The 24,064-nt window shown below is 36.7% G+C and overlaps 1 protein-coding gene across 1 annotated transcript in view; it reads left to right on the top strand.

Moving 5' to 3' along the window:
• The window catches only part of NUP58 (nucleoporin 58), a 40,250-nt gene extending 19,401 nt beyond the window's left edge, over positions 1 to 20,849 (top strand). Inside the window, exons 9-16 of the mRNA XM_062194566.1 lie at positions 1,537 to 1,711; positions 3,364 to 3,443; positions 6,213 to 6,331; positions 6,737 to 6,819; positions 10,362 to 10,563; positions 15,811 to 15,909; positions 17,498 to 17,593; positions 18,724 to 20,849. Of these exons, the coding sequence (XP_062050550.1) occupies positions 1,537 to 1,711; positions 3,364 to 3,443; positions 6,213 to 6,331; positions 6,737 to 6,819; positions 10,362 to 10,563; positions 15,811 to 15,909; positions 17,498 to 17,593; positions 18,724 to 18,893 (1,024 nt within the window). The 3' untranslated portion in view covers positions 18,894 to 20,849. The remainder of the gene's footprint in view (positions 1 to 1,536; positions 1,712 to 3,363; positions 3,444 to 6,212; positions 6,332 to 6,736; positions 6,820 to 10,361; positions 10,564 to 15,810; positions 15,910 to 17,497; positions 17,594 to 18,723) is intronic.
• Positions 20,850 to 24,064: the final 3,215 nt, after the last annotated feature.

The following is a 24,064-nucleotide window of genomic DNA, read 5'->3' on the forward strand; positions in this document are numbered from 1 at the left end:
TGCTTTTTAAGGAGGCCAGTGCTGTGGCGCAGTGGATTAACCTGTCATCAGTAGTTCCAGCATCCCATGTGGGCACAAGTTTGAGTCCCAGCTGGTCCACTTCTGATCCAATTCCCTGCTCATACACCTGGGAAAGCAGCAGAAAATGACCCAAGTCATTGGGCCCCTGTACCCATGTGGAAGCCTGGAAGAAGCTCCTGGCTTCCGCCTGGCCCAGCCCTGACTGTTGCACCATTTGGGGAGTAAGCAGTGGATGGAAGCCTCTTTTTCTGTGTATCTCTCTCTCTCTCTCTGTAACTTTGTCTTTCAAATAAATAAATTATTTTTTAAAAACAAATTTAGGCCGGCTCTGCGGCTCACTAGGCTAATCTCTGCCTGCGGTGCCAGTACTCCAGTTCTAGTCCCGGTTGAGGTGCTGGTTCTGTCCCGGTTGCTCCTCTTCCAGTCCAGCTCTCTGCTGTGGCCCAGGAAGGCAGTGGAGGATGTCCCAAGTGCTTGGACCCTGCACCTGCATGGGAGACCAGGAAGAAGCACATGGCTCCTGGTTTTGAATTGGCGCCGCTGCGCCGGCCATAGTGGCCATTTTGTGGGTGAACCAACGGAAGGAAGACCTTTCTCTCTCTCTCTCTGTCTAACTCTGCCTGTCAGAAAAAAAAATAAAATTAAATTAAAAAAAAAAACAAATTTAAAAGTCAGAATAAAAGCACTGGAGGAATTGAAATTCTGTCCTTATATAAAAAGTGTTGGGAACTGTTAACAGATTTTTAGTTTTTGTTTATTAAAATACTTGAACTCTCATCAGCATTTTTTCTTAAGATTTATTTATTTGAGGGGCTAGTGTTGTGGCGCAGTGGGTTAAAGCCCTGGCCTGAAGTGCCGGCATCCCATATGGGTGCCGGTTCGAGACCCAGCTGCTCCTCTTCCGATCCAGCTCTCTGCTATGGCCTGGGATAGCAGAAGACGACCCAAGTCCTTGGGCCCCTGTACCAACATGGGAGATATGGAAGAAGCTCCTGGCTTCAGATCAGCGCAGCTCTGGTTGTTGCTGCCATCTGGGGGGTGAACCAGCAGATTGAAGACCTATATCTCTCTACCTCTCTCTGTAACTCTGTCTTTCAGATAAATAAAATAAATCTTTAAAAAAAAAGATTGGTTGATTTGAAAGGCAGATATACAGAGAGAAGGAGAGAGAGAGAGAGAGAGAGCTTCCATCCACTCCCCAAATGACTGCAACATCCAGGGCTAGGGCAGGCCAGAGCCAGGAGTCAGGAGCTTCTTCCAGGACTCCCATGTGGGTGCAAGGGCCCAAAGGCCATCTTCCACTGCTTTCCCAAGCACATTTAGCAGGGAGCTGGATCAGAAGTGGAGCAGCTGGGACTCGAACCTACACTCACAATGGGTTGCCAGCACTACAGTTTAGTTTCTGCGCTGGCCCCCTGACCAGCCTGTTTTAAATATCCTTTATTCCCCTGTTGGAAACCCAAAGATATATATATATATATATATATTTTAATCAATTTTATGTGTTTTTTAAAGGAAATTTGTGAAGGAACAAAAACAAGTCCAAGAAGAAATTAGTAGAATGTCTTCGAAAGCAATGCTTAAAGTCCAAGAAGATATTAAAGCTCTGAAGCAGCTTCTGTCATTGGCTGCTAGTGGATTACAAAGAAATACTCTGAATATTGACAAATTAAAAGTAGAAACTGCTCAGGTATACTAACTTACAGCCATTTTACCATAAGATATTTAGTTTTTACAGAATGGAAATGGAAGTTTGTTTTGTCACAAAGTTTTATATAGATATAGTATAAGAAAACCATATAGTTCAAACACTTTAAATTACCATAATGATTATTTTTATTGTTTACTCTGTACAAAACAGTCTCCTAAGCAATTTGTATTTTCTAATCCAGTTTAATTTTCATGATAGCCCTGTGAGGTAGGTGTTGTCTTCGTTATATAACTAAGAAAACAGGCTTAAAGTTTTATCAGTAAGTTGAAGAGCCTAGATTTAGACCCAGGTAATCCAATTCAGAGCTTATGTACTTAACTACTTTTTTTCTATTAGAGAAATTTAAATTAAGAATATTCTTACAGTTACAGACTTAATAGCTTGGCAATTTGATGAAGGAAAGGTTGCTACAGGGAATGAAGTTAAGGTACTTTTTTTTTTAAAAAAAAATGAAGGAATATTCAGGTAGAGTTTGTAAAAAGAGTGAAAAGGATTTAACTGGAAGTAATAACAATGTTTATCTTCAGAAACTCTTGGCTAGAAAATAGAAATGGCATTGAGGAATAGTAGAAGGCAATATAAGAATGGTTAAGTGTGTATTAGCTTTAAAAGAATTGGACTCCTAGATTCAATTCTCAGGTCGTCTAGCAACATGGCTTTGGGCAAGTTACTTAATGTCTCCATTCCACCATTTCTTTTTCTGTTAAAAGAAGAACACTACTTACTTTATATAGTTAGATTGAGCTTGTAACCAAGATGATACGAGTGTAAGTGTAAAGCCTTTAGCATAGTGTTTGGTGTATAGGAAGCACCCAGGTTTTTTTTAATAACCTTTATTTTTTCAAAGCTAATACATGCATTACAGGAAACTGAAAAACACAAGAAGCAAAGAACAGAGTCAACCACAATCACAAGCAGTTCAACATGTCCTGGGTCCTGTGCATGCACACTCATCTACTTGTACACCACTGAAATCGTATGGAATGTGCGGATCATGCTTTTTCACAATTAATGTTTACTGATTCATGATCCCACAACCGTATGAGTATTTTGATAACAAAGTATACACTACACCAAGTTAGTCTGTTAGGGAAAAAATGTAATTCTGGTTTTCTTGGGGACAAAAATTTTGTAAAAGAAAAGACATCAACAGGCCTTTAAATACAAATTTTGGCTGAGTTACAGTTAAAAAGTTGCACTCTCTTACTGCCTGACTTCAAGTAACACACATACAACAGGGAAGCACCCAGATGTTAATTGTTGCCAACATCAGCTTCAACTTTATATTTTGCCTTTTTGTAAAATGGTATTTTTCGCATTGGTGTATTGAAAATTTTTAAATAGTAGCATAACCTCACTGTGAATAAATAAACTTTATGGATCCTATACATGAGTCCTGCAGAAATCTGTAGTTCTTAAAATAGATCAGCATCTTGTTAGGATTTTATCACAAAGTTTGTTTTTTATGTTTTCTCAGAAGAAATTTCAACAGTTTGTTGAGCAGCAGCTTCATCCATAGTTAAGTTCTTTCAGTGTGAACCTCCAGCAGGGGCACTGTTTGAAGTTCCAACCCAGAGATATTTGGTAATTTTAGCCTCGCTCTAAATTGGCCTCTTTTTTCCCCTCTTTAGGAGTTAAAGAATGCTGAAATAGCTTTAAGAACCCAGAAAACACCTCCTGGACTTCAACATGAAAACACAGCTCCTGCTGAGTAAGTTACTGGAGTTTCTTAAATCATTCTTGCTTTAAGAAGGCAGAAATGCAAGTTAAGGATTTTTCACCATATTCCTAAAGTTGTATTTATGAAATACATGAAGTTTTTATTCCTTAAATAAAAAGTTTCTGGGAAAAAAAATTAGGTGAACCAGTGGGACAACTTAAGACACAAACTCAAATTTGAGGATATTTCTGTGCTACAGCTTCCTCACCAGGTGCAAATGTGCTACGAGTTAAAATAATGAAGCAAATGGAATTATTAAAAAAAGAATTCTAGGGGCCAATGCTGTGGCTCATTTGGTTAATCCTCCACCTGTGGCGCTGGCATCCCATATGGGCACCAGGTTCTAGTCCTGGTTGCTCCTCTTCCAGTGCAGCTCTCTGCTGTGGCCTGGGAAGGTGGTGGAGGATGGCCCAGGTGCTTGGGCCCCTGTACCCACATGGGAGACCAGGAGGAAGCTCCTGGCTTCAGATTGGCGCAGCATGCTGGCCATTGCGGCCATTTGGGGGTTTAACCAACGGAAGGAAGACCTTTCTCTCTGTCTCACTCTCTCTCACTGTGTAACTCTGCCTGTCTAATAAAAAAGAATTTTAGTCTCATAAAAATGTCAGGTTAATAAGTACTTTGCATAGATTTTTAAATTTGTGACTCATAATAACCCTAAGGGGATAGTTATTGCCATTTTACTGAAGAGTAAGTAAAGGCTAAAATATGAATTTAACTACTAATATGCAGTTACACTTCATGTAAATGTTACTTTAATAAATTTTACAGGTAGTAGTAACTTAATTTTTACCCATTAGGACTTTTTAAATTAAAAATAATCTTGTGATAGTCTTATCTTTAAACAGGTCATCATGCTACATATAGACTAAGCTTTTTATTTATTTGCATAGCTTTTAATTATTTATATAGGTATTTTTTTCAGGAAGGAAAAAGAAAATGTGGAGACATAAAAACCTACCTAAGTAACTGCATCACTCAGCTTGTCCATCTAGTTTCCATAATGTGATATGAATCTTGACTCTATTTTTCCATGTTAATAAAGATAAAATGGCTAACGTTTAGCAAGTGCTAACTAATTGCCAAGCAGTATGCTCAGTGCTGTATATGCTCTCACTCATATTTTTTATAAAACCCCAATAGCTGCTTTTGTTGGCAGTTGCATTTTAAGAAGTGAGGAGCCCGAGGTGCACAGAGGTGAACCAACGATGTAAGTTGGAACTGTGTGACTCCTGCTCCCTCACTTTACTTTTCCCATTAACTTTCTGTCAGGATATCATCTCAGACTTCCCAAACATTTCCAATGCTAGAGCAAAAAATTCTTACCTACTTTTCATCTGGATTTCCTACATATTAACATTTGTATCATGAATGTTTTGTTTGCTTTTCTTTATGTTTTTTTTTCCAGTGCAGTTTATTTACGGTCGGGATACTTGTTTTGCATACTTTAGTGTATGTATTTAAAGATAAGGATATTCTCTTATAAAACCACAATAGTATCAAAAATCAGGCAATTAACATTGATATTCTTAATATGTTAGAATATGTTAGTTGGATGGCTTTCTTCCCAGACTTCCTCTAGTATTTTATGCCTCTGGCCTGTTCTTCACACTGCCAGCACAACTCATATTGCAGAAAGCTTTCGTAATTGCCCATATCTTAGACAAAAACAGTTGGATGTCTTTATGTGCTTTTCAAGGTCCCTTTCTATCTTTTGTTTGTTTGATAGGCAGAGTTAGACAGAGAGAGAGAAAGGTCTTCCATTGGTTCACCCCCCCAAATGGCTGCTACCGCCGGCGCGCTGCGCCAATCCGAAGCCAGGAGCCAGGTGCTTCCTCCTGGTCTCCCATGTGGGTGCAGGGCCCAAGCACTTGGGCCATCCTCCACTGCACTCCCGGGCCACAGCAGAGAGCTGGACTGGAAGAGGAGCAACCGGGACAGAACCAGCACCCCAACTGGGACTGAAACTCGGAGTACTGGCGCCACAGGCGGAAGATTAGCCTAGTGAGCCGCAGCGCTGGCCGGTCCCTTTCTATCTATGCACCACTCTTGTAATTAAATTTGTCAGAATGGTACTAGTAATTACATGTATTTTCTGAGTACTCATACACAACTCCTGGTGTTCTTGGAATTATAACTTTTATTAATGTAAAAACTGTAAATACTTGGTTATAAAATTTGGATAACAGTTGTACTTTTTTTAAACTTTATTTTAAATTTATTTTATACCTACAGAAAATTTACAAAAACAATAGTACTAAGGATTTCCTTATGTCCTTTACCCTATTTCCACTAATATGGAAATATATATGTTCATATATTGTATAACTATTGCATAATTATCATTAATAGGAAACTAACACTGCTGTAATATTAACTACAGCGCTTACTGGAATTTTGTTGATTTTTCCACTTCTGTATTTTTTCTGTTCTAGGATCCTTTTTGGGATTCATGTCGCACTTAGTCTCCCTAATCTCTTCTCATCTCTAGTAGTTATTCAAGTTTCCTTGCCTCAGATGACCATCATGCTTTTGAAGATTATTAATCTATTTCATAGATTACTTAATCCTTTATTGTGAGTTTGTCAAATATGACTGGAATAATGATACCTTTATAATTTGTTATATTTGGGTTTTTGTTATCAATTATAATATCTCAAACTAATTAAAAAACCCTCTTCAAGAGGAGATTATATATATAGTATTTTGGATATAAGAAAATGTTTTTCTAAATTTTACTTTAAATTTTTTTTTTAATAGCTACTTCAGAATCTTGGTTCAACAGTTTGAGGTACAGCTTCAACAATACAGACAGCAGATTGAAGAACTAGAAAACCATCTTGCCACTCAGGCAAATAATTCACATATAACCCCACAAGGTAACGTTCTTTCTGTGGTAATTTTTTGATAGCTCTATTTTATTGTCAGGAAAGAAATTAAACTGTGGTTGTATAGTAGATATTTTAGATTATTAGTAGTTATCTGAAGCTGCTTTTAGAAAATTTCCCATGAAGTCCTTATTTATATCTTTATTGCCTGTAAACATAAGATGCTTTATTGTGAATTGTTGCTATGCTAACAAGGACAGAAATCTTCCTCGTTGTTCCCCAGATGCTTGGGTAGATGTCCTCTGCCTAGTCCCCACAGCCCGCCACCTTCTGTAGCCATGAGAACACTGATAGAGTCATTTTCTTCTACACATTAACCATACCAAACTTTAGACTCAAATAATAAAAAATTGGTTATGTTACCTATTTGTATGATACTTTAATTTTCTTTTATAGATTTGTCAATGGCAATGCTGAAAATTTATCAAACATTTGTAGCTTTAGCTGCACAACTTCAGTCTATTCATGAAAATGTAAAGGTAAGTTTTCATTGCCAGTAAATCTATCTGGATGCCTAGTCTCAACTATTAGTATTTGTTGCTTTGGAGATAAATGTGTCCGTACTTATTATAGAAATAGCTCACATTACAAATAAATTTAATTAAAACTACTAAAATTCATCATCATTCCCAGATACAACTGTTGACAGTATCTGTTCTCTTTAAAGACCTAGGTGCCCTCTACAATCTGTTGTTTTACTTTTTTCTCATCAGGATATTGTAAATAACTTCCTTTTTAATATATGTGTTTCCTCAACATCATTTTTAGTTGTTAAAATAGGAGTTCATGGCCGGCATGGCGGCTCGATAGGCTAATCCTCTGCCTGTGGCGCCGGCATACCAGGTTCTAGTCCCGGTCGGGGTGCCAGAGTCTGTCCCGGTTGCTCCTTCCAGGCCAGCTTTCTGCTGTGGCCCGGGAGTGCAGTGGAGGATGGCCCTTCACCCACATGGGAGACCAGGAGAAGCACCTGTCTCCTGGCTTCGGATCAGCGTGGTGCGCCGGCTGCAGCGGCCATTGGGGGGTGAACCAAAGGAAAAGGAAGACCTTTCTCTCTGTCTCTCTCTCTCTCTCACTGTCCACTCTGTCAAAAAAAAAAAAAAAATATATATATATATATATAGGAGTTCATTATCTGTACATGGTGTCCCCAGCCCATCCTCTGGTGAGGGACATCGAGGGTGTTTCCATCTCTTTACCCCATACACAGCACTACCAGAAGGTAACCATTCTTAATAGCAAGGTAATTTTGCACAGCCTTAATTTTACATGTTATTTTAAATATCTATTGGCAACAGCATTAAAAAAAGCTTTCTTGTAACATTCTAAATGCAAGCAACTTTATTAATTAATGTAAATAAAATAAATTAGTGATGAAATTCTTAGAATTATGTAGACTTCTAACAGATACCTTTAAAATCCAAAGTAGCCAAACCAGTAAAAATAAATTGAATTAAATCAAGATTACCAGTAGTTTCACTTTTAATCTTCCATTAAAAAAGTTTTTTAATTCAGCTAAGCTTTTTAATAGAATTTACATTTTTTTTTTTTTTTTTGACAGGCAGAGTGGACAGTGAGAGAGAGACAGAGAGAAAGGTCTTCCCTTTTGCCGTTGGTTCACCCTCCAATGGCCGCCGCGGTAGCGCGCTGCGGCCGGCGCACTGCGCTGATCCGATGGCAGGAGCCAGGTGCTTCTGGTCTCCCATGGGGTGCAGAGCCCAAGCACTTGGGCCATCCTCCACTGCACTCCCTGGCCACAGCAGAGAGCTGGCCTGGAAGAGGGGCAACCGGGACAGGATCGGTGCCCCGACCGGGACTAGAACCCGGTGTGCTGGCGCCGCAAGGCGGAGGATTAGCCTGTTGAGCCACGGCGCCGGCCTAGAATTTACATTTTTTTTAAAAAGTTAAATGACACCATTTTTGAAATGATAGTGTACACTTTAGACCTTCTGCTTTAAAATATTGTTTTAAAGGAGGGATTTTTATCAGATTTTCTGAAAAATTTAGTCTAATAAATGGTACTTTAATTTTCCAGTTGTTAGAGATGATTCTGTGTTGGCCCTTTGAAGTCTGCTGTGTGAATATTTTTCCTCCTTAATTTCTGTTGTGATGTTTTTCAAATATACACAAAAGTAGAACACTATTGTAATGAATGCCCAGGTGCCACCACCTAACTTCAACCATTATCAAGACCCTGCTGAGTCTGTCTTATTATCCATTCTTCACCCTGGGATGCCTTAGTTCTCCTGAAGTATTTTAACGCAAATTGCAGGTGTAAATGTGTAAATACACATGTTTATCCAATGATACTCTCTTCTCTGGTTTTAAAAAAATACCATTTTTTGGTAATGTAAATAACTGTAAAATCATGAGGTTGAGAGTCTCATAAAACAATCTCAGATTATGTTGAATAAATTTAACATGAAATTTTGACCTACTTTTTATTAATAGCTTCTCAAGAATCAAAGATGTTCTGTGATCCGATTTAATAGTTGTCATTTGTTTTCACCTCGATTTAGTAAGCAAACTAAGTTTTTTTTTTTTTTATTTTAAGATCTATTTTATTTATTTGAAAGAGTTACAGAGAGAGGTAGAGACAGAGAGAGAGTTCTTCCATCCGCTGGTTCACTTCCCAGATGGCTGCAACAGCCGGAGCTGCGCCAATCTGAAGCCAGGAGCCAGGAGCTTCTTCCAGATCTCCCACGTTGGTACAGAGGCCCAAGGGCTTGGGCCATCTTCTGCTATCCCAGGCCATAGCAGAGAGCTGGATCGGAAGTGAAGCAGCCAGGACTAGAACCAGCGCCCATATGGTATGCTGGTGCTTCAGGCCAGGGCTTTAACCCCCTGTGCCACAGCGCAGACTAAGTTCTAGGCTTGTTCAGTTTTAAAAGAAACCTCGGGGTCTGCGCTGTGGCACAGTAGACTAAGCCTCCATATGGGTGCCGGTTTGTGTCCCGGCTGCTCCTCTTATAATCCAGCTCACTGCTTATGGCCTGGGAAAGCAGTAAATGATGACCCAAGTGCTTGGGCCCCTGCACCATGTAGGAGACCTGGAGGAAGCTCCTGGCTCCTGGCTTCAAATTGGCCGAGCTCTGGCTGTTGTGGCTATGTGGGGAGTGAACCAGAGGATGGAAGACCGCTCTCTCTCTCCTTCCTCTGTCTAACTGTGCCTCTCAAATAAATGAATAAAAAAACTTAAAACTCACAAGAAATATTTTTTTGTTGTTTTGTTTTGTTTCTCACTAGATAATCTGTTTAGATAGCCAGACCTCAGTAACATTAACAAATTTGTTAATTTTATCAACTAGTTATAATAATCATGGCTGGTATCAGGTCTTTTTAATAGTTTATCTTTTTTGAGTCAGTAAAGTAGTTCTTTATTTCCCATTATGTGAAGTGGAGCTAAAATTAAAGTGGATGGGATACTGATGCCAAACAGTGTATAACTGCGGCATGGAATTGCACAGGAGAAGGTAGGATGGATTTGAGACAGAACAATATGTTTTAGATTTTTTTTCTTACATTGTGTATCCTGTTTCTGACTCCACACTTTCCTCAGTTTTCAGTCCGTGGCAAGCTCACTTAGTTTATTATAATGGTAGCAAAATTTGGAGCTGAAACACCAAATACTGACATCCACACCAAAGGATAAAATAGCTTTTAATTATAAGTTTCTTCTAAGAAAGGTAGGAAATATGAAGACGCTGTATCTCTTGAAAAAAAGTTGCATGAAACTTGTCTAAATTAGACTAAATAAAGTATTTAACAATTCTGGTTTAAAACAGAATAATTCTTGCTAATACTTTAATCAAGGCAGATATTGTCTTGTATAAACCAGACCTCTTTATGAACCTGTGATTCTTCCTGCTGTGGAACTATAAACTTTGTTTATATAATATTGACAGTGTCTTTTCTGTCTTTGATAACTTATTTCATAGTTATATTACAAAAGTCAACAGAGAACTTGATTGGCCATTTTTTGATGTTGTTGTTTATTTATTTACTTATTTTTGCTTTCCTTTAGGTGCTTAAAGAACAGTACCTTGGCTACAGGAAAATGTTCTTGGGAGATTCAGTAGATGTGTTTGAAGCCAGGCGAGCAGAAGCCAAGAAGTGGCAGAATGCACCCAGAGTTACTACTGGACCCACCCCTTTCAGCACCATGCCAAATGCAGCAGCCGTTGCCATGGCTGCAACACTTACACAGCAGCAACAGCCTGCTACAGGTCTGAATGCATTCAAGTTATAGCTTCTTACCATTCAAATGCAGAACATTTATGTGCATTTTCATAAGTCTTCCTTTTGTGTGAGCACTGAAGAAATTTCTATGAATAGAGATTCCAATACAATCTAGAAATTGTGATGGACACAATTAGAAACATACCTGATAAAAACCACAGGGTAGTTTAGCAATAATTATACATCAATTAGATATTGAATATTGTGAACTAAATGTTATTTGCTGTATTGCTATAAATGCCCTTTAGAATATGGTGTTTCACTACTGAATTACATTTAAGAATATCAGATTCTAAAATCGTGATTGTATCATTTACTGTTTTAAAGTCAGAGATCATCAGTCCAAACATTGCATTTTTCATATATGATACTGATAGATGGTGCATTCTCATTTTCTTCATATATAAAAATTACAAAGTACCCTCTTTCAGGATGTAGTAGGTTTTTATTGACTAAAGGTACGTTGAAGATCAGTAGGTTTGTTTGTGTATTGACCAAAAACAGTATACAGGCCCTCTTAACAATTTGAAGAAGACGCATGCTAAAGTTGTTTGTACCTTCTCAAAACAAACCAGTAGCAAGAGCAGAAACAAGATATTTTGAGATGTGGGAGCTGAAAATATTTGGTGAAATACTGGAAAGCAGATCCTTTTAGTCACCTGTGTAATTCCACTTCTAATCAAAGGAACATTTTTGAGGTCTAGTTCTATAGTATTTCCTGAGGTATTTCCAAGCTTATGCCTTGGCATCTTACTCATCTAGTACCTTTATCAGGCTTGAGATTTGTCATAGAAAAGGATAGCCTTAATGGATATAGATTTTTGTTTAGTCATTTGTAAATTTTTGAGTGATGCTTATTGGTTATGCTATAGCATGTGTTTTTTTCTGAGAGTTCCATATAGTCCAGTAGTAAATTATAGTACACAAAAAGGGAAAAAGTTTGTATTTAGATTGCATTTAGGCTGCTTTTATTAGGGAAGCAATCTGTGTTTCCCTATCGGCAGTTTAAAAAATTATTCTTCACATTTGGAGATGACGGAATTGACTTTCTGTCCGTAAAGAATTGATGGATTTATGCCAAACCAGCCATAATCCATGGCTGGAGCCATGTGACTGGTGGCTCACATAAGCACTGTCTAGCAGCCTTTGAGCTGGCTGGAGTATAGGGTTGCAATCTCAAGTTATAGAGGGGAAAAGTCATGAGTTGGATTCCTCTGAAGAATCAATCCTGTGATACAACCATTTGTTCTCATGATTATTTAACCAGCTGATCAAACCAATCATGGTGCCAGTTTACTTTTTAGAGCCAGTGTTAATCCTAAAGAAGTAGCTCAGATAAATGTGGGTGTGGTTAAGTATTCTTTAAGTATAGTTGATTTCCACTGTAATAAATAAAACTTGAAAAAAGTCAGTTACCTAAGATGTTCACTGTAAGTGAGTATGGTAAATAAGTAAACTTGAAGCAAAGCTACCTGTTTTGTTTTGTTTTACTTTCTTAATGTAGACAGTCTTATCTTGAGAAGTTGTGGACTTTCATGTATTTTGGGATCATGGACATGTGATAATATATGTTCATTCTATAAATAAGAGCTCCTACTATGTGCTGTGTTTGAGAGGATACAATGATAGACAACCTAGATTTGGTCTTTGACCTCTGATTGTCAAGAACATTAACTTAACTTGGAGTCATCAAGCCAAGGAGCCCTTTTGCTCATGTGCTTTGTCTGACTTCTGCCAGGCCTTTATTGCCAGGGGAAATTTTGGTTGCTTTTAGTGTTCCTTGCAGTTTTTGAAGTCCACATAAGGGTTTTCTAACCAAGCGGCAGGTTGCGATTTATGTCTAAGCAATCTTACAGTGTTTTCATTTGGAGTAGTATGAATTTTTAAAACTGAGAAGTTAGCCAATAGTCATAACAATTTTGCATTGTCTTCTCTTTTCCACTTTGTTTCTTGAAAGGTCTCTTGTGCTCTGTAGTCCATTTCTTTCTGCCCTCTCAGAATCTTTAGTATTTTAGTCTTTAGTTATCATCATGAATGTGACATTTATGAGTTCTGTTATATACATATGTAATGATTTCACAAGTTACTGCTGGGCAAACAGGCTAACAGTGTCCCTATTTATTGCATTGTTTTGTACTCGGCGAGTTATCCCTTATGCTCTGTAACATGAAATCTTTTTAAAGTGCTAATAATTAATAATAAGTTTTATACCATCTATAAGAAGCTAGATACTGTACATTACTTTTACACTTCACTGTTGACTTGTACAGATTTCGGTGTTTTGCTTTTATGTGTGTATAGATTCTTGACTGTGTTTACATAAATATGGGCACAGACCAGCTAGCTTCTTAGATTGCTGCCTTCTGAAGGTGGTTTCTATATTGTCTTTCTTGGAGGTGGAGGAATGGACCTAAATGCTGAAGAGAATTGTTGAAAAACCTTGTGTATGAAATGAATGTCGTGCATGGATCATTTCTGTTCTGGCAGAGCTTGAGTACACTTTTCCACCAGTGCTTCCCATGCTTCCTAAAAATTTAGTGTAGGTTTTTAGGTTTTTTCTTTTTCTTTCTTGCTCTTTTTCTTGCTTTCTTTTTTTTTTTTTTTTTTTTTTTGATCAGTGTTTTGGTATTGAGTTTTGCTGCTGTGTTTTGACACTTAAGTTAAAGTTGTTGATGTTTACATAGTAAGACTTTTCTCATGTGACTTGGCTGCTGTTTTAAAGGAGAGCCTAGACATTTGTTAGGAATTCCTCTTTTGTAGCTTTTAGTGTAGGTTTGGACATTTAAGATGTAGTGTTAAATAGGAAACCTTAAGTATTTTTTCTCAGTTTCTTGTGGTTCTGTGATTCTGTGTATTTAATAACCAAAGGAACATTCCCCCATTAAATCAGTATAAGTAAAATTTTTCAGTCTGGGGAAAAGGCATTTTTTGTTTTTCTTTTTTTTAAATCATCACTTTAAAATATGATTTAGGAGTTAACCATACTAATTACATTAGGCATTTTGAGTGATCATGGAAAATTATAAAAACTTTAGCACTTTAGTCCTTTTCCTGTGAATACAGTTTTACTTTTTAAAAAGTAGAATTTATTCTGGTAAATATGAATTACAGTGCTAAACTTGATTTTTGTTTTGTGTGAACATATCATATGATAACTTTTGTAAAATGTTACTCAACATGAAGATTTCACTCTGGCAATCATTGGTATCTATTACAACGAACTTGTTTTTATTTATGGAACTAAGCCTCTCATTGAATTCATGAAGATTTCAAAGCAGACTTCTTGAATTGTTTACGTAACTTTGCCTGAAGGGTTTAGATTCTGCTTTCTAACCGTGAAACTAATATATATGGTGGCCAGAGTGTAATATGGTAATACTTTGGCATGGGAGATATTTATCATGAGTTTTTACTATTTAAAAATGTTATACATTTGCCTACTAGTTTTATAAATGATATTACCTTCAGAATTTGTGTGAAGGTACAAAACTCAAATTATGTATCTGTTGTGCAATGGAAAGTCTTGTCATTATTAGATAATGAGTTCTTGGTTACATATATCCTGAAGATTGATGATTAGAGAAATTATGTTCTGTTGCTCTTTTAAAACAGACCCACACACAACAAAAAACATGCTATTTGAGTAAACTCTTATGACTTAGAAGGCTGAGGGCTGTGGTGTGCATTATTATTTTGGGTCTTCCACCAGCAGTGCCTCCTATTAACATGTAACACTTAAGTCTCTCAATGTTAAAGAAACTGGATATGTGTTTTTTAAATATTTTTGTTAGAAGTAAGAAAGTAATATGCTTAGTTTCTTTTTCCTATGGTAACATTTTACAAAAGAGCTGCTAGGCAGATATTTTATTCTCAAATTGATCTCAAACTGGATATAAAATTGTAAATCCTTTTTTAACTTATTTTTATTTTGATAATAGTATAAGAACTCTGGCTGCTATTAGTTATGTCCTTTATTTTCTGGGTAGAAACTATTTGAAAAGTCCAGTTTCTTTCCCAGTGTAGCAGAATGTAGTTCCTCAGCTTTTTTTTTAAAATGTTTTATTATAATTTTACACTACCATTTGAATATACAAACCTCATTCTTCATTGGACAATTTGAAGGCTTTGATTTCTTTGCAAATTTAAATTTTAATATGTATATTACTTTTTCCCTCAATTTTGAGATGCACTGATCACTGTGCTTGAAAAAGACAAGACTGAAGATTGTACTATGAAATTTATTAATTTTCATAAATTATTTATCAAATGAGAGATTTTTAGATTTTTGTATTCTACTTAGTTTAAAAAAAATAGGTGATAGAGAGGCTAGTAAGTTTGATGCTATTCTTGCCAAACAAACTCAGCCAAAATCTTTAAAGTATCAATGGGAAAAGGATGACTAATCATTTTGCATCTGAATACATTTTCCAAAATGTTGGGAAGAAATTTCTGAATTGAAATCTTGAATGTATTGAATCTGTCAAGGTACACAGCGGTGCCTTTGTAAATGTTCATTATCTATCTTATTTAATCAGGTGATAAGTGGTGTAATGTAGCAGAGCTTAAGAAGAGAACTCAATTATCACTTTTTGTGAACAAGTTGGAATTGTCATGTTACTGTGTAATTGGTTTGCTTTAAAATGAACAATAAATTTAATAAAATAAAACATTGTCTTGTTTTTTATCTATTTATTGTATATATCATTTATATTTCATAAAAAAATAAGTTTTTTGGGTATTAACTCTTATGAAGTAACATGATAGTTTTCCCGTGTTAGTCTCAGTCTCTTTTGATCAATTGAGACTTGACTCTAACAACTAAGAAGTTTTTTTTTTTTTTTTTTAAAGTAAACCCCTTTACTCATTGCACCAAACAGTTTTATTCAGGAAACAAGTGGGGAGATCTAAAATAAGTCTAGAAGTAAATCTAAAAGAAATAGCATTTATGATACATTAAAGATTTCAAATTACTTAGTAGGTTTAACTAATATCTTTCACTGTGGTAAGCCTCTTTTAACGTCTAGTTCTGAAAAGGTTAATTAAAAAATTTTTCTTACTGGTTAGGTAAATCATTTGGGACAGATTAGTCTGGAGAGATATCCTGAAAACAGTTTTAATAAATGGAATTTGTTAAAAGTAATCACTGTTCATTTAAAATAATTTCATAAAGAAACTTTAATCTTGAAAGAGTAAGGCAAATTTGTTTTTTTCCCCCCATTTTTTTTTTATACCAGGGCCACAGCCATCTCTGGGAGTTAGTTTTGGAACGCCATTCGGCTCAGGTATTGGCACTGGCTTGCAATCAAGTGGCTTAGGTTCTTCAAACCTTGGAGGTACACTTTAACTTTTCTAATATTTCATTGAACTCTTAATACACTTGAACTGATACTAGGCTTTAAAAAGATTTCTAAGAGGATCTGCTGCTCTTTTGGAAAGTGAAGTTCCCATCTGGCAAAAATGATTCTCCAAACACAGTCATTGCTTTCTCATATTAGATTTCAAACTTGAAAGGATCATTCCTTCTGTGAATAGTAAATATAAAAAGTATTAAAAAATAAGTGGTAGGGATATTCATCTTTTCAAAGCAATATACTGAAATATGAACTTGAGAATTACTTAGTTTTAACAAGTTTGATTTAAAGTATAAAAAGTGGCAGTCTTAATATTAGTTTGGAATCCAAACTGTTCCATGGATAATAATATTTTTATCTGAAAATAAGCACGTTAAATGGGGAAATGATTTTATTATAAATTAAACACCTTCTGTCCATTTCTAAGTATTTTTGGCCTATTTACCTATATTTATACTTGTATCCATAAGCAATTAAGCTTATTTTAATAGCTTCAAAGTTAACTGTAATTGGTAAGGTAAGTCCTCTGCAGAAAACACCGTGCTAAATACTAATGCATTCACAATCCTTTGGTATGGATAATTGCGAGTTGGTTATATTTTGCCAAGCACCTTATAGCATGATGAGTAAGACTTTCTTATTTATTTCCACTAAAAGAAGAAGGAAGCATATAAAGTATTTTGGTTATTTAATATAGAGTTTGTTCTTCACTAAGAGTTACAAGAATCATGGCAGACAGTATAACTCCTGCAATCTGTAATCCAGTTTGCCATGTATTCCTCAGTAACAGGCTATGACCAACAAACTCAGTAATTTTAGATAAGCTGTTGCAAAGCAACATTCTAAAATGAATTTCACCTTTATTTCAAGAGCATCTTGGATACCAGTCATCAAGCACTGAGAATTATCTTTATGAACTCTGTGTGATGAAAAATACTTCTGTTTTTTTTTCAATTGTGAAAATTTGTTAAGAGGAAAGACAACACCTCAGTCCCGATATTTCATTGTTGCATTGGCTGGTAGTGTAGTGGGAATCTACTGTTATTGAGTAGTTTAAAAGAAATTGACCATTATGTGGTTATGCAGTTTTTCAGTGGTAGAGATTTTTGATTAGCCAAAAATGGTTTAGTAAAGAGCAGAATAAAATTACTTTTTGTATGTTTCTATTGTACCTTGCTGTACATGTCATGTTTATTAATTAACCTAGTGAATCTTTGTTTTGTAAAATGAAATACTCCTCAAGTAGATCTGCTTATAATTTTTTCAAATTTGTTCTTGAATGGTCAATAAAATTTTACATTTGGGAGAGACACTGCTATTATCGTCTTATTTTTATATGGCCTTCTTTAAAAATTGCTGAAGGGTCATAAACTTAGTTTAAATACTTATGTTTTACTTCAGAATTAATCTTGTTCTTATAGAAGTCTTATGCAACAGGACAAATAGATTTCATTAATAAGGTCATGTTGTTCAACACTGTTTTTCTTATACCTTTGATAAATTTGATGTAAGCATCCTTTAACCTGTGTTTTATGTACCATTGTATATTTCTCTATTACCCTTCCACTAGGATTTGGAACTAGCTCTGGTTTTGGATGCAGCACCACAGGGGCCTCAACATTTGGATTTGGAACAACAAATAAACCCTCAGGAAGTCTTAGTGCAGGTTTGTGTGTTTCTGCCTGAATTTCAGGCAAATTTAAAGTTGCAAGTTATTTAATTTGAAAGTATAAGTGTTATTATTCCAGTAACTCAAAAAGATTCCTACTTCAGTTTATATTTCCTGGATGAAGCATGCAAACCTACATAATCATACAGTTTTTATATCTTCTCTTAACTAGTAGAGATTCATTTTGAACCCAGTGATTAACTTCATGGTTCAATGTTTTCTTCCTTATTGGAAAAATGAACCCATTATGATGAACATTTAACCCAGATTTTATCACTACTGATGCAGGAGAACCTTTTCTGTTCCAAACAAACACTCTTCAACTATAAGTTCCTCTGGCTTTAAGAATTCCACAGCCTTACAAGTGATGATTAATTGAGTCCTTGTTTAATTTTTGAAATAGGCATTGTCTTTTGACTCCTCTAGGAGAAAATTCCAGATTCTGTCTCTGCTTGCATTTGTTTTATTTATAGATAACAGCTTATTTTAATATGCAATGTTTAAGGATAGGTAGCATGTCTGAAATGATGTAATATTGTTAAGATATGTTTAAATTTAGGGAATTAATATTAAATGAAAACCAACATTTCCAGAAAACAGAATTCAATGATACTAGGATTATAATCTAAATATTGTATTAGTTAAGTAGGATTTGATCTTAATTTTGCAAGTGCTTTTACGAATTCAAAACAGGAAGTGCTGCTCTTTGTGCCCTCTGCCCAGAGCCTGGCAAGCTGAGGCTTTTTGGAGGAACTGGGATTGCAGGACTGGGTCCAGGATGTCTTGAGAGTATCTTCTGCTTGTTGCTAAGATCTTTTGATAGGGCTGAGGAGGAAGGTGCCTTGACATGGAGCAAAGCTCCTGGTAACTTGAAGTTCATTGCAGATTTATTTGTACTAATGTATCTCTCTGTGCCTACATCACTAAACTTCTTTCAAGGTGCCACTTGATTGCTGGATAAATTATTTTCCTGTAAAATTCCATGTTAGAAATTCAGGAACCTGAGATACTTGCTAGTCTTACACATTATGTATTCTTTCAGATAGAATTTTACCACTCAGCCCAGTTTTTGTATTTGTTTCTGTGATTTAACTTCTGATATGAATATTTTCTTCCCTAATCATAAGGCTTTGGCAGCTCAAGTACATCTGGGTTTAACTTCAGCAATCCTGGCATCACGGCATCAGCTGGTTTGACATTTGGGGTGTCCAATCCTGCCTCTGCAGGTTTTGGAACAGGAGGACAACTCCTTCAGTTGAAGAAACCTCCAGCTGGAAACAAAAGAGGAAAAAGATAAACATATGGGTTGAAATATTGAGAGAATCCATAGCAGTGCTGTTAATTTGATGAGTCTATTTTTCTAGTGATGCGGTAATTAAACTGCATCCCAAGAGATTTATAAAGTTTTGATATTTTTCCCTACTCTGGAATTTGAACTTTGTTCATGTTTGCCATACTTAGTATCTTTTTTTCTTGTGAATTTAAGACTCAGTTGTGTTTTTTTCATTATTTTGATTCTCAGTGTTAGAAATGTTCTAATTCCATCACTGATTGATAATAGAAGAAACCATTAACCTAAAACCTATTTAACCTAGTGTTAATAGAAATGTTTTTGTTGATAAGGTTTACATTATGTGAATATATGCACATTTGTTTCTTACACAGGTGGTATGAACTCTAGGGCCTATATTAGAAACTGATCCTTGATAAAGGCCTTTTGAACTACACTGCAGGGCATCTTGTGAATATGAATGTAAATATATACAGAATAATACACACAATTGTGTGTACACATAAAACATATTTACAGATCTACAATTTTTGCCTCAGACTGTTCCCTTTTAGGGGTATTCAATTTTTCACCTTTTAAAAGCTTCAGATCCTCAGTTCTTGTAGAATAAAAAGTTAGAGGAACTAGATATTTGCAGCTATTTGTTTAAAAACTTAGGGAAATGGTTATTTGACCGGCTCAACTTCATTGCCCCTACTCTTTCCCATTTTTTACTCCATTTTAACCTTTAGCAGCTACTCCACATGAGGAATGTTTTAAGATTCATCAAACAGATTTAACCAACTTTATTATCCTATATATCCTTAGATGGCTTCTGTGAAATATTTTTTTCGTAGCTGAGATGGACCTCCAGGAGCGCATTTGAACTCCAGACTGGTGTTCTGGGGGGCAAAGAGCGATTGAGCCAAATGGATTCTATGCAGGTGAAGGATGCACTATTACTTTAGTGAGAACTTTTCTAGCTATTCCAACACAGAATTCTTTGTTATAGGGCTATTCATAGTGACACCAAATGGAGTGGCTTCTTAGCCTCTTATTGTCTTAAGTGCTTAATTTGGAATAGAGAAACTGTATATTTTAAGAAAGAAAAATATTCTTTGTAGCACAACAATAAACTCTCCCCTCTTTTAACAGTGAACAGAGCTCCAGGAAATAATGCTTAGGCATGTCAGGCTGCATCTGTGTAGTGTTTGTCTCTACTGGTTAGTATTAGTGATGTTGCGTGGGTAGAACCCTTGGAAAGAACTGCCTTAGCCATGATTTCAGAAAGAAACCATTAGGTAGACCTATTTATCTTTCAAGTACAGTTTTCAGGTGGATGTGAACATGAGATTTCATTGAAAATAGTTTAATTTTTTATATAGAAGGGTTTGTACATAATGTGCATCCATGAATATTTTCAGTCATTTTCACTAAGTCACCTTTTTTTAAAAATAGGTATTGCATATATAAATACACACACACACACATGTATTTATAGTATAATGTTGGATTTTGTTATGAAAGTATTGCTGAATCTCTTATTTATCTGCATATGGTAATGATTGGCTTTTTTTAATTGAAATTTTTGCACCTTGATGCATTAAAATAAGGAAAATTATTTGTCTCTGAGCACTAAGCTTATTTTTGCATATTTCTTTAATACTACAGTCCTCACATCCAGATCGTAGGGAAGGTTAGGAGAAAGGTGTGATTTTTGTGTTTTGAATTACTGTCAGAATTACAGAAACAGTTATGACAAACTTTTTTTTAGAAAACATTGTGTTGTGCTATAAAAATCTGAATATTTATATTTCTTGTGTTTTTCTTTATGTATTTTACATTTACTATGTTGAACCACTGGAAATATGTGAGATTAATTTGTGACAGGAGTTTACATGTGTTGTCATTGTGCCCATTTTCTTCACCTTGTCCAGAGTATTATTATGGAAACAATAAATTTATTGCATCAGTTGAGTTGAACGTAGGTGTCAGTGGTTATTCTTAATTTGTAACATTCTTAGTACTGCTCTTTCATTCTCTGGTTGTTCTTTAGTGTTTTTCCTTCATTTATTTACCCATCTTGCTCTTTTTCTAAACAAAAGACTAAACATAAGATAGTGACTTTGACACTTGCATTTGCGTTCTCAAAATTACAAAAGCACTGCACATTTTTACAGAAAACTATTAACTAAAATGCAGATGTCTGCGTCAACTCATAGGCCCCAATCCCACTTCCACCCCTGGAATGTCCACTCTATAAAAACTGTCTTTTTCCAATATGTGTATTTGCATGTTCATTTCCCTTTCTCATTTTCTTTTGTATTCTTTTGACATTCAACTTTAGATACTCCCTCTCTTTTACCAAATGAATATTTTAAACCTATGGATTCTGTAACTTCTTTCCCCCCCCTTGAATGGTATGCCATCAACATCTTCCAAGTCAGTTCTTATTGATTTCCTTTTCATATACTTTATAAATGGATGTACAGTGATCTATTCCAGTGACTCTCCCTGTTGATGAACAGTTAAGTTCTTACCATTATTTTGATTTTGTGGAAGAGCTTGGAGTGAGTAGTCATGTATGTGACTTTTTGTGCTAAGGGTTCAGTGTTTAGAGGAAGAATTGCTGGAAAGATATATAGATCTTAGGTTTTGATATCAGATTGTCTTCCAAAAATGCTTTGTAAAGGTATATTCTTATCAGCATGTGTGAATATCATTTCCTAGCATTCTCTATAGTCCTACTTATTAACATCCTAATAGTAAGTACTTGTAAGGTTGAGCTTTTTAATGTATGTATAAACTGTTTGCATATTAATGTATTTGCATGTTACATACTTCCTCCATTTTTATACCAGGTATTTTAGGTTTTTTTTTTTTAATATACCTATCATTTTTAAAGAGGTTTATTTATTTGATAAGGCAGAATTAGACACACAGATATTCTGTCCATCCACTGCTTCATTCCCCAAATGGCAACAATTGCTAGGGCTGGGCCAAGCAAAGCCAGGAATCTGGAATTCCATCTGGTCTCCCATGTGGTTGGCAGGGGACCTAGGACTTGGGCCATCTTCTGTTTTGTTAAGCACATTAGCAGTTAGCTGGATTGGAAGTAGACTAGCCAGCGCTTGAACCCAGGCTCATAAGGGATGCTAGTGTTGCAAGCACCAGCTTAGCCTGCTGTGCTGCAGTGCCAGTCCCGGGTTCTTTGTTAATGCTGTATAGGAACTCTGTCAGTAATGAGCATTACTGTTTGTTCAGGGAGATAAGTCTGGAGTCAGCTGGGCTTAGAACCCTGCCTTGGCCATATTTGGCCTGGGCAGTTTACTTACCTTTTAAAATCTTGGTGTCATCATCCCCAAACAGGATAAGATACATGGATAGGAACAGATATTTGACACGTTGGTTAAGATACTATTTGGGAGACCTGCATTCCCATATCAGACTCTGAGTTTGAGGCCCGTCTCTGCTTCCAGTACAGCTTCCTGCTAATGTGTATCCTGGGTGGCAGCAGGTGATAGCTCCATTGAGTTCCAGGCTCCTGGCTTTGGCCTCGCCCAACCCTGGCTGGTGCAGACATGAGCAGTGAACCAACAAATAGAAGACGTTCTCTCTCATAATTTTTAAAATGTTACATGGGGAGTTGTATTGATAATACCATCTACTGTAAGGCACTTGGATAGCATGACCCTGAACACACTACAGCATCTGCTAGTCCTGTACCAGTGCTCCACTGCTTTAATCATTGTAGCCAGTTGCTTATTTTGGTACCTGAGAGGGAAGCTACTGTATCTTATTTTGTTTTGTGTAAGGCGGTGGTTCTAGGACTTTTGCTCTTTTTTTTTTTTTTTTTTTAAGATGTATTTATTTGAGAGGCAGAGAGAAGGAGAGACAGAGAAAGGTCTTCCACTGGTTCACTCCCAAAATGGCTGCACTGACTGGAGCTGGGCCAATCAGAAGCCAGGATCCAGGAGCTTCTTCCAGGTCTCCCACATGGATGCAGGGTCACTTGAGCCATCTGCTGCTGTTCTCCCAGGCCATTAGCAGAGAGCTGAATCAGAAGTGGAGCATCTGGAACTCAAACTGTTGCCCATATGGGATGCTGGTGTTGCAGGTGGAGGCTTAACCTACTGCACCACAGGGCCAGCACCAGGACTCTTACTCTTTAAGGTGAATTTTAGTATCTATTTTATGAAGTTTGATTTTCTTTTTTAAAAAAAACTTGTGGGGACCCTGATTGCATTTTCTTACAAAACAGTGTGATCTGTAGAAAGCTGACATTTTAGGCCGGTGCCGCGGCTCACTAGGCTAATCCTCCGCCTTGCGGCGCCGGCACACCGGGTTCTAGTCCCGGTCGGGGCACCGGTCCTGTCCCGGATGCTCCTCTTCCAGGCCAGCTCTCTGCTGTGGCCAGGGAGTGCAGTGGAGGATGGCCCAAGTGCTTGGGCCTTGCACCCCATGGGAGACCAGGAGAAGCACCTGGCTCCTGCCATCGGATCAGCGCGGTGCGCCGGCCGCAGCGCGCCTACCGCGCCGGCCATTGGAGGGTGAACCAACGGCAAAGGAAGACCTTTCTCTCTGTCTCTCTCTCTCACTGTCCACTCTGCCTGTCAAAAAAAGTAAAAAAAAAAGAAAGCTGACATTTTAAAAAATAACTTACTTTTCATTTGCTTGAAAGGGTGAAAGAGATCTTCATCCACTAGTTCACTTCCCAAATTCCCACAACAGCCAGGCCTCATGCAAATTGAAGCTAGGAGCCAGGAACTCTGGTTCTCAAGCCCTTGAGCCATCATCTCTTGCCTTCCCAGACTCATTAGCAGGAAGCTGGATATGAAGTAGAGTAGCCAGGACTTGAACCTGCACACTGATGTGGGATGTGGGCATCCCAAGCAGTGGCTTAACCTGCTCTGCCAGAATTCCCACCTTGAGAGTTGACATTTTAAAAACATATAGCATGGTACATCTTAGGTGTTTTATTCTCAGGGTTTTGTGGCTTCTATTTTTTTTTTTTTTCTTTGTCCTAGCAGCATTTGGTTTTATTTCTGAGTGTGGATCTTTATCCTGCAGTAGATACATGCTCATTTGCATTATTACAAATGCCAATTAATTGTCCTTTTGTGATAATAGAGGAAGTACAAGTTAATCTAATCCCGAATATCTTTTGCAAGAAGAGAACTTGAATGGTACCTTTGTAA

Source organism: Lepus europaeus, chromosome 6 (assembly GCF_033115175.1).
Source record: "Lepus europaeus isolate LE1 chromosome 6, mLepTim1.pri, whole genome shotgun sequence".
Classification (NCBI taxonomy): domain Eukaryota; kingdom Metazoa; phylum Chordata; class Mammalia; order Lagomorpha; family Leporidae; genus Lepus; species Lepus europaeus.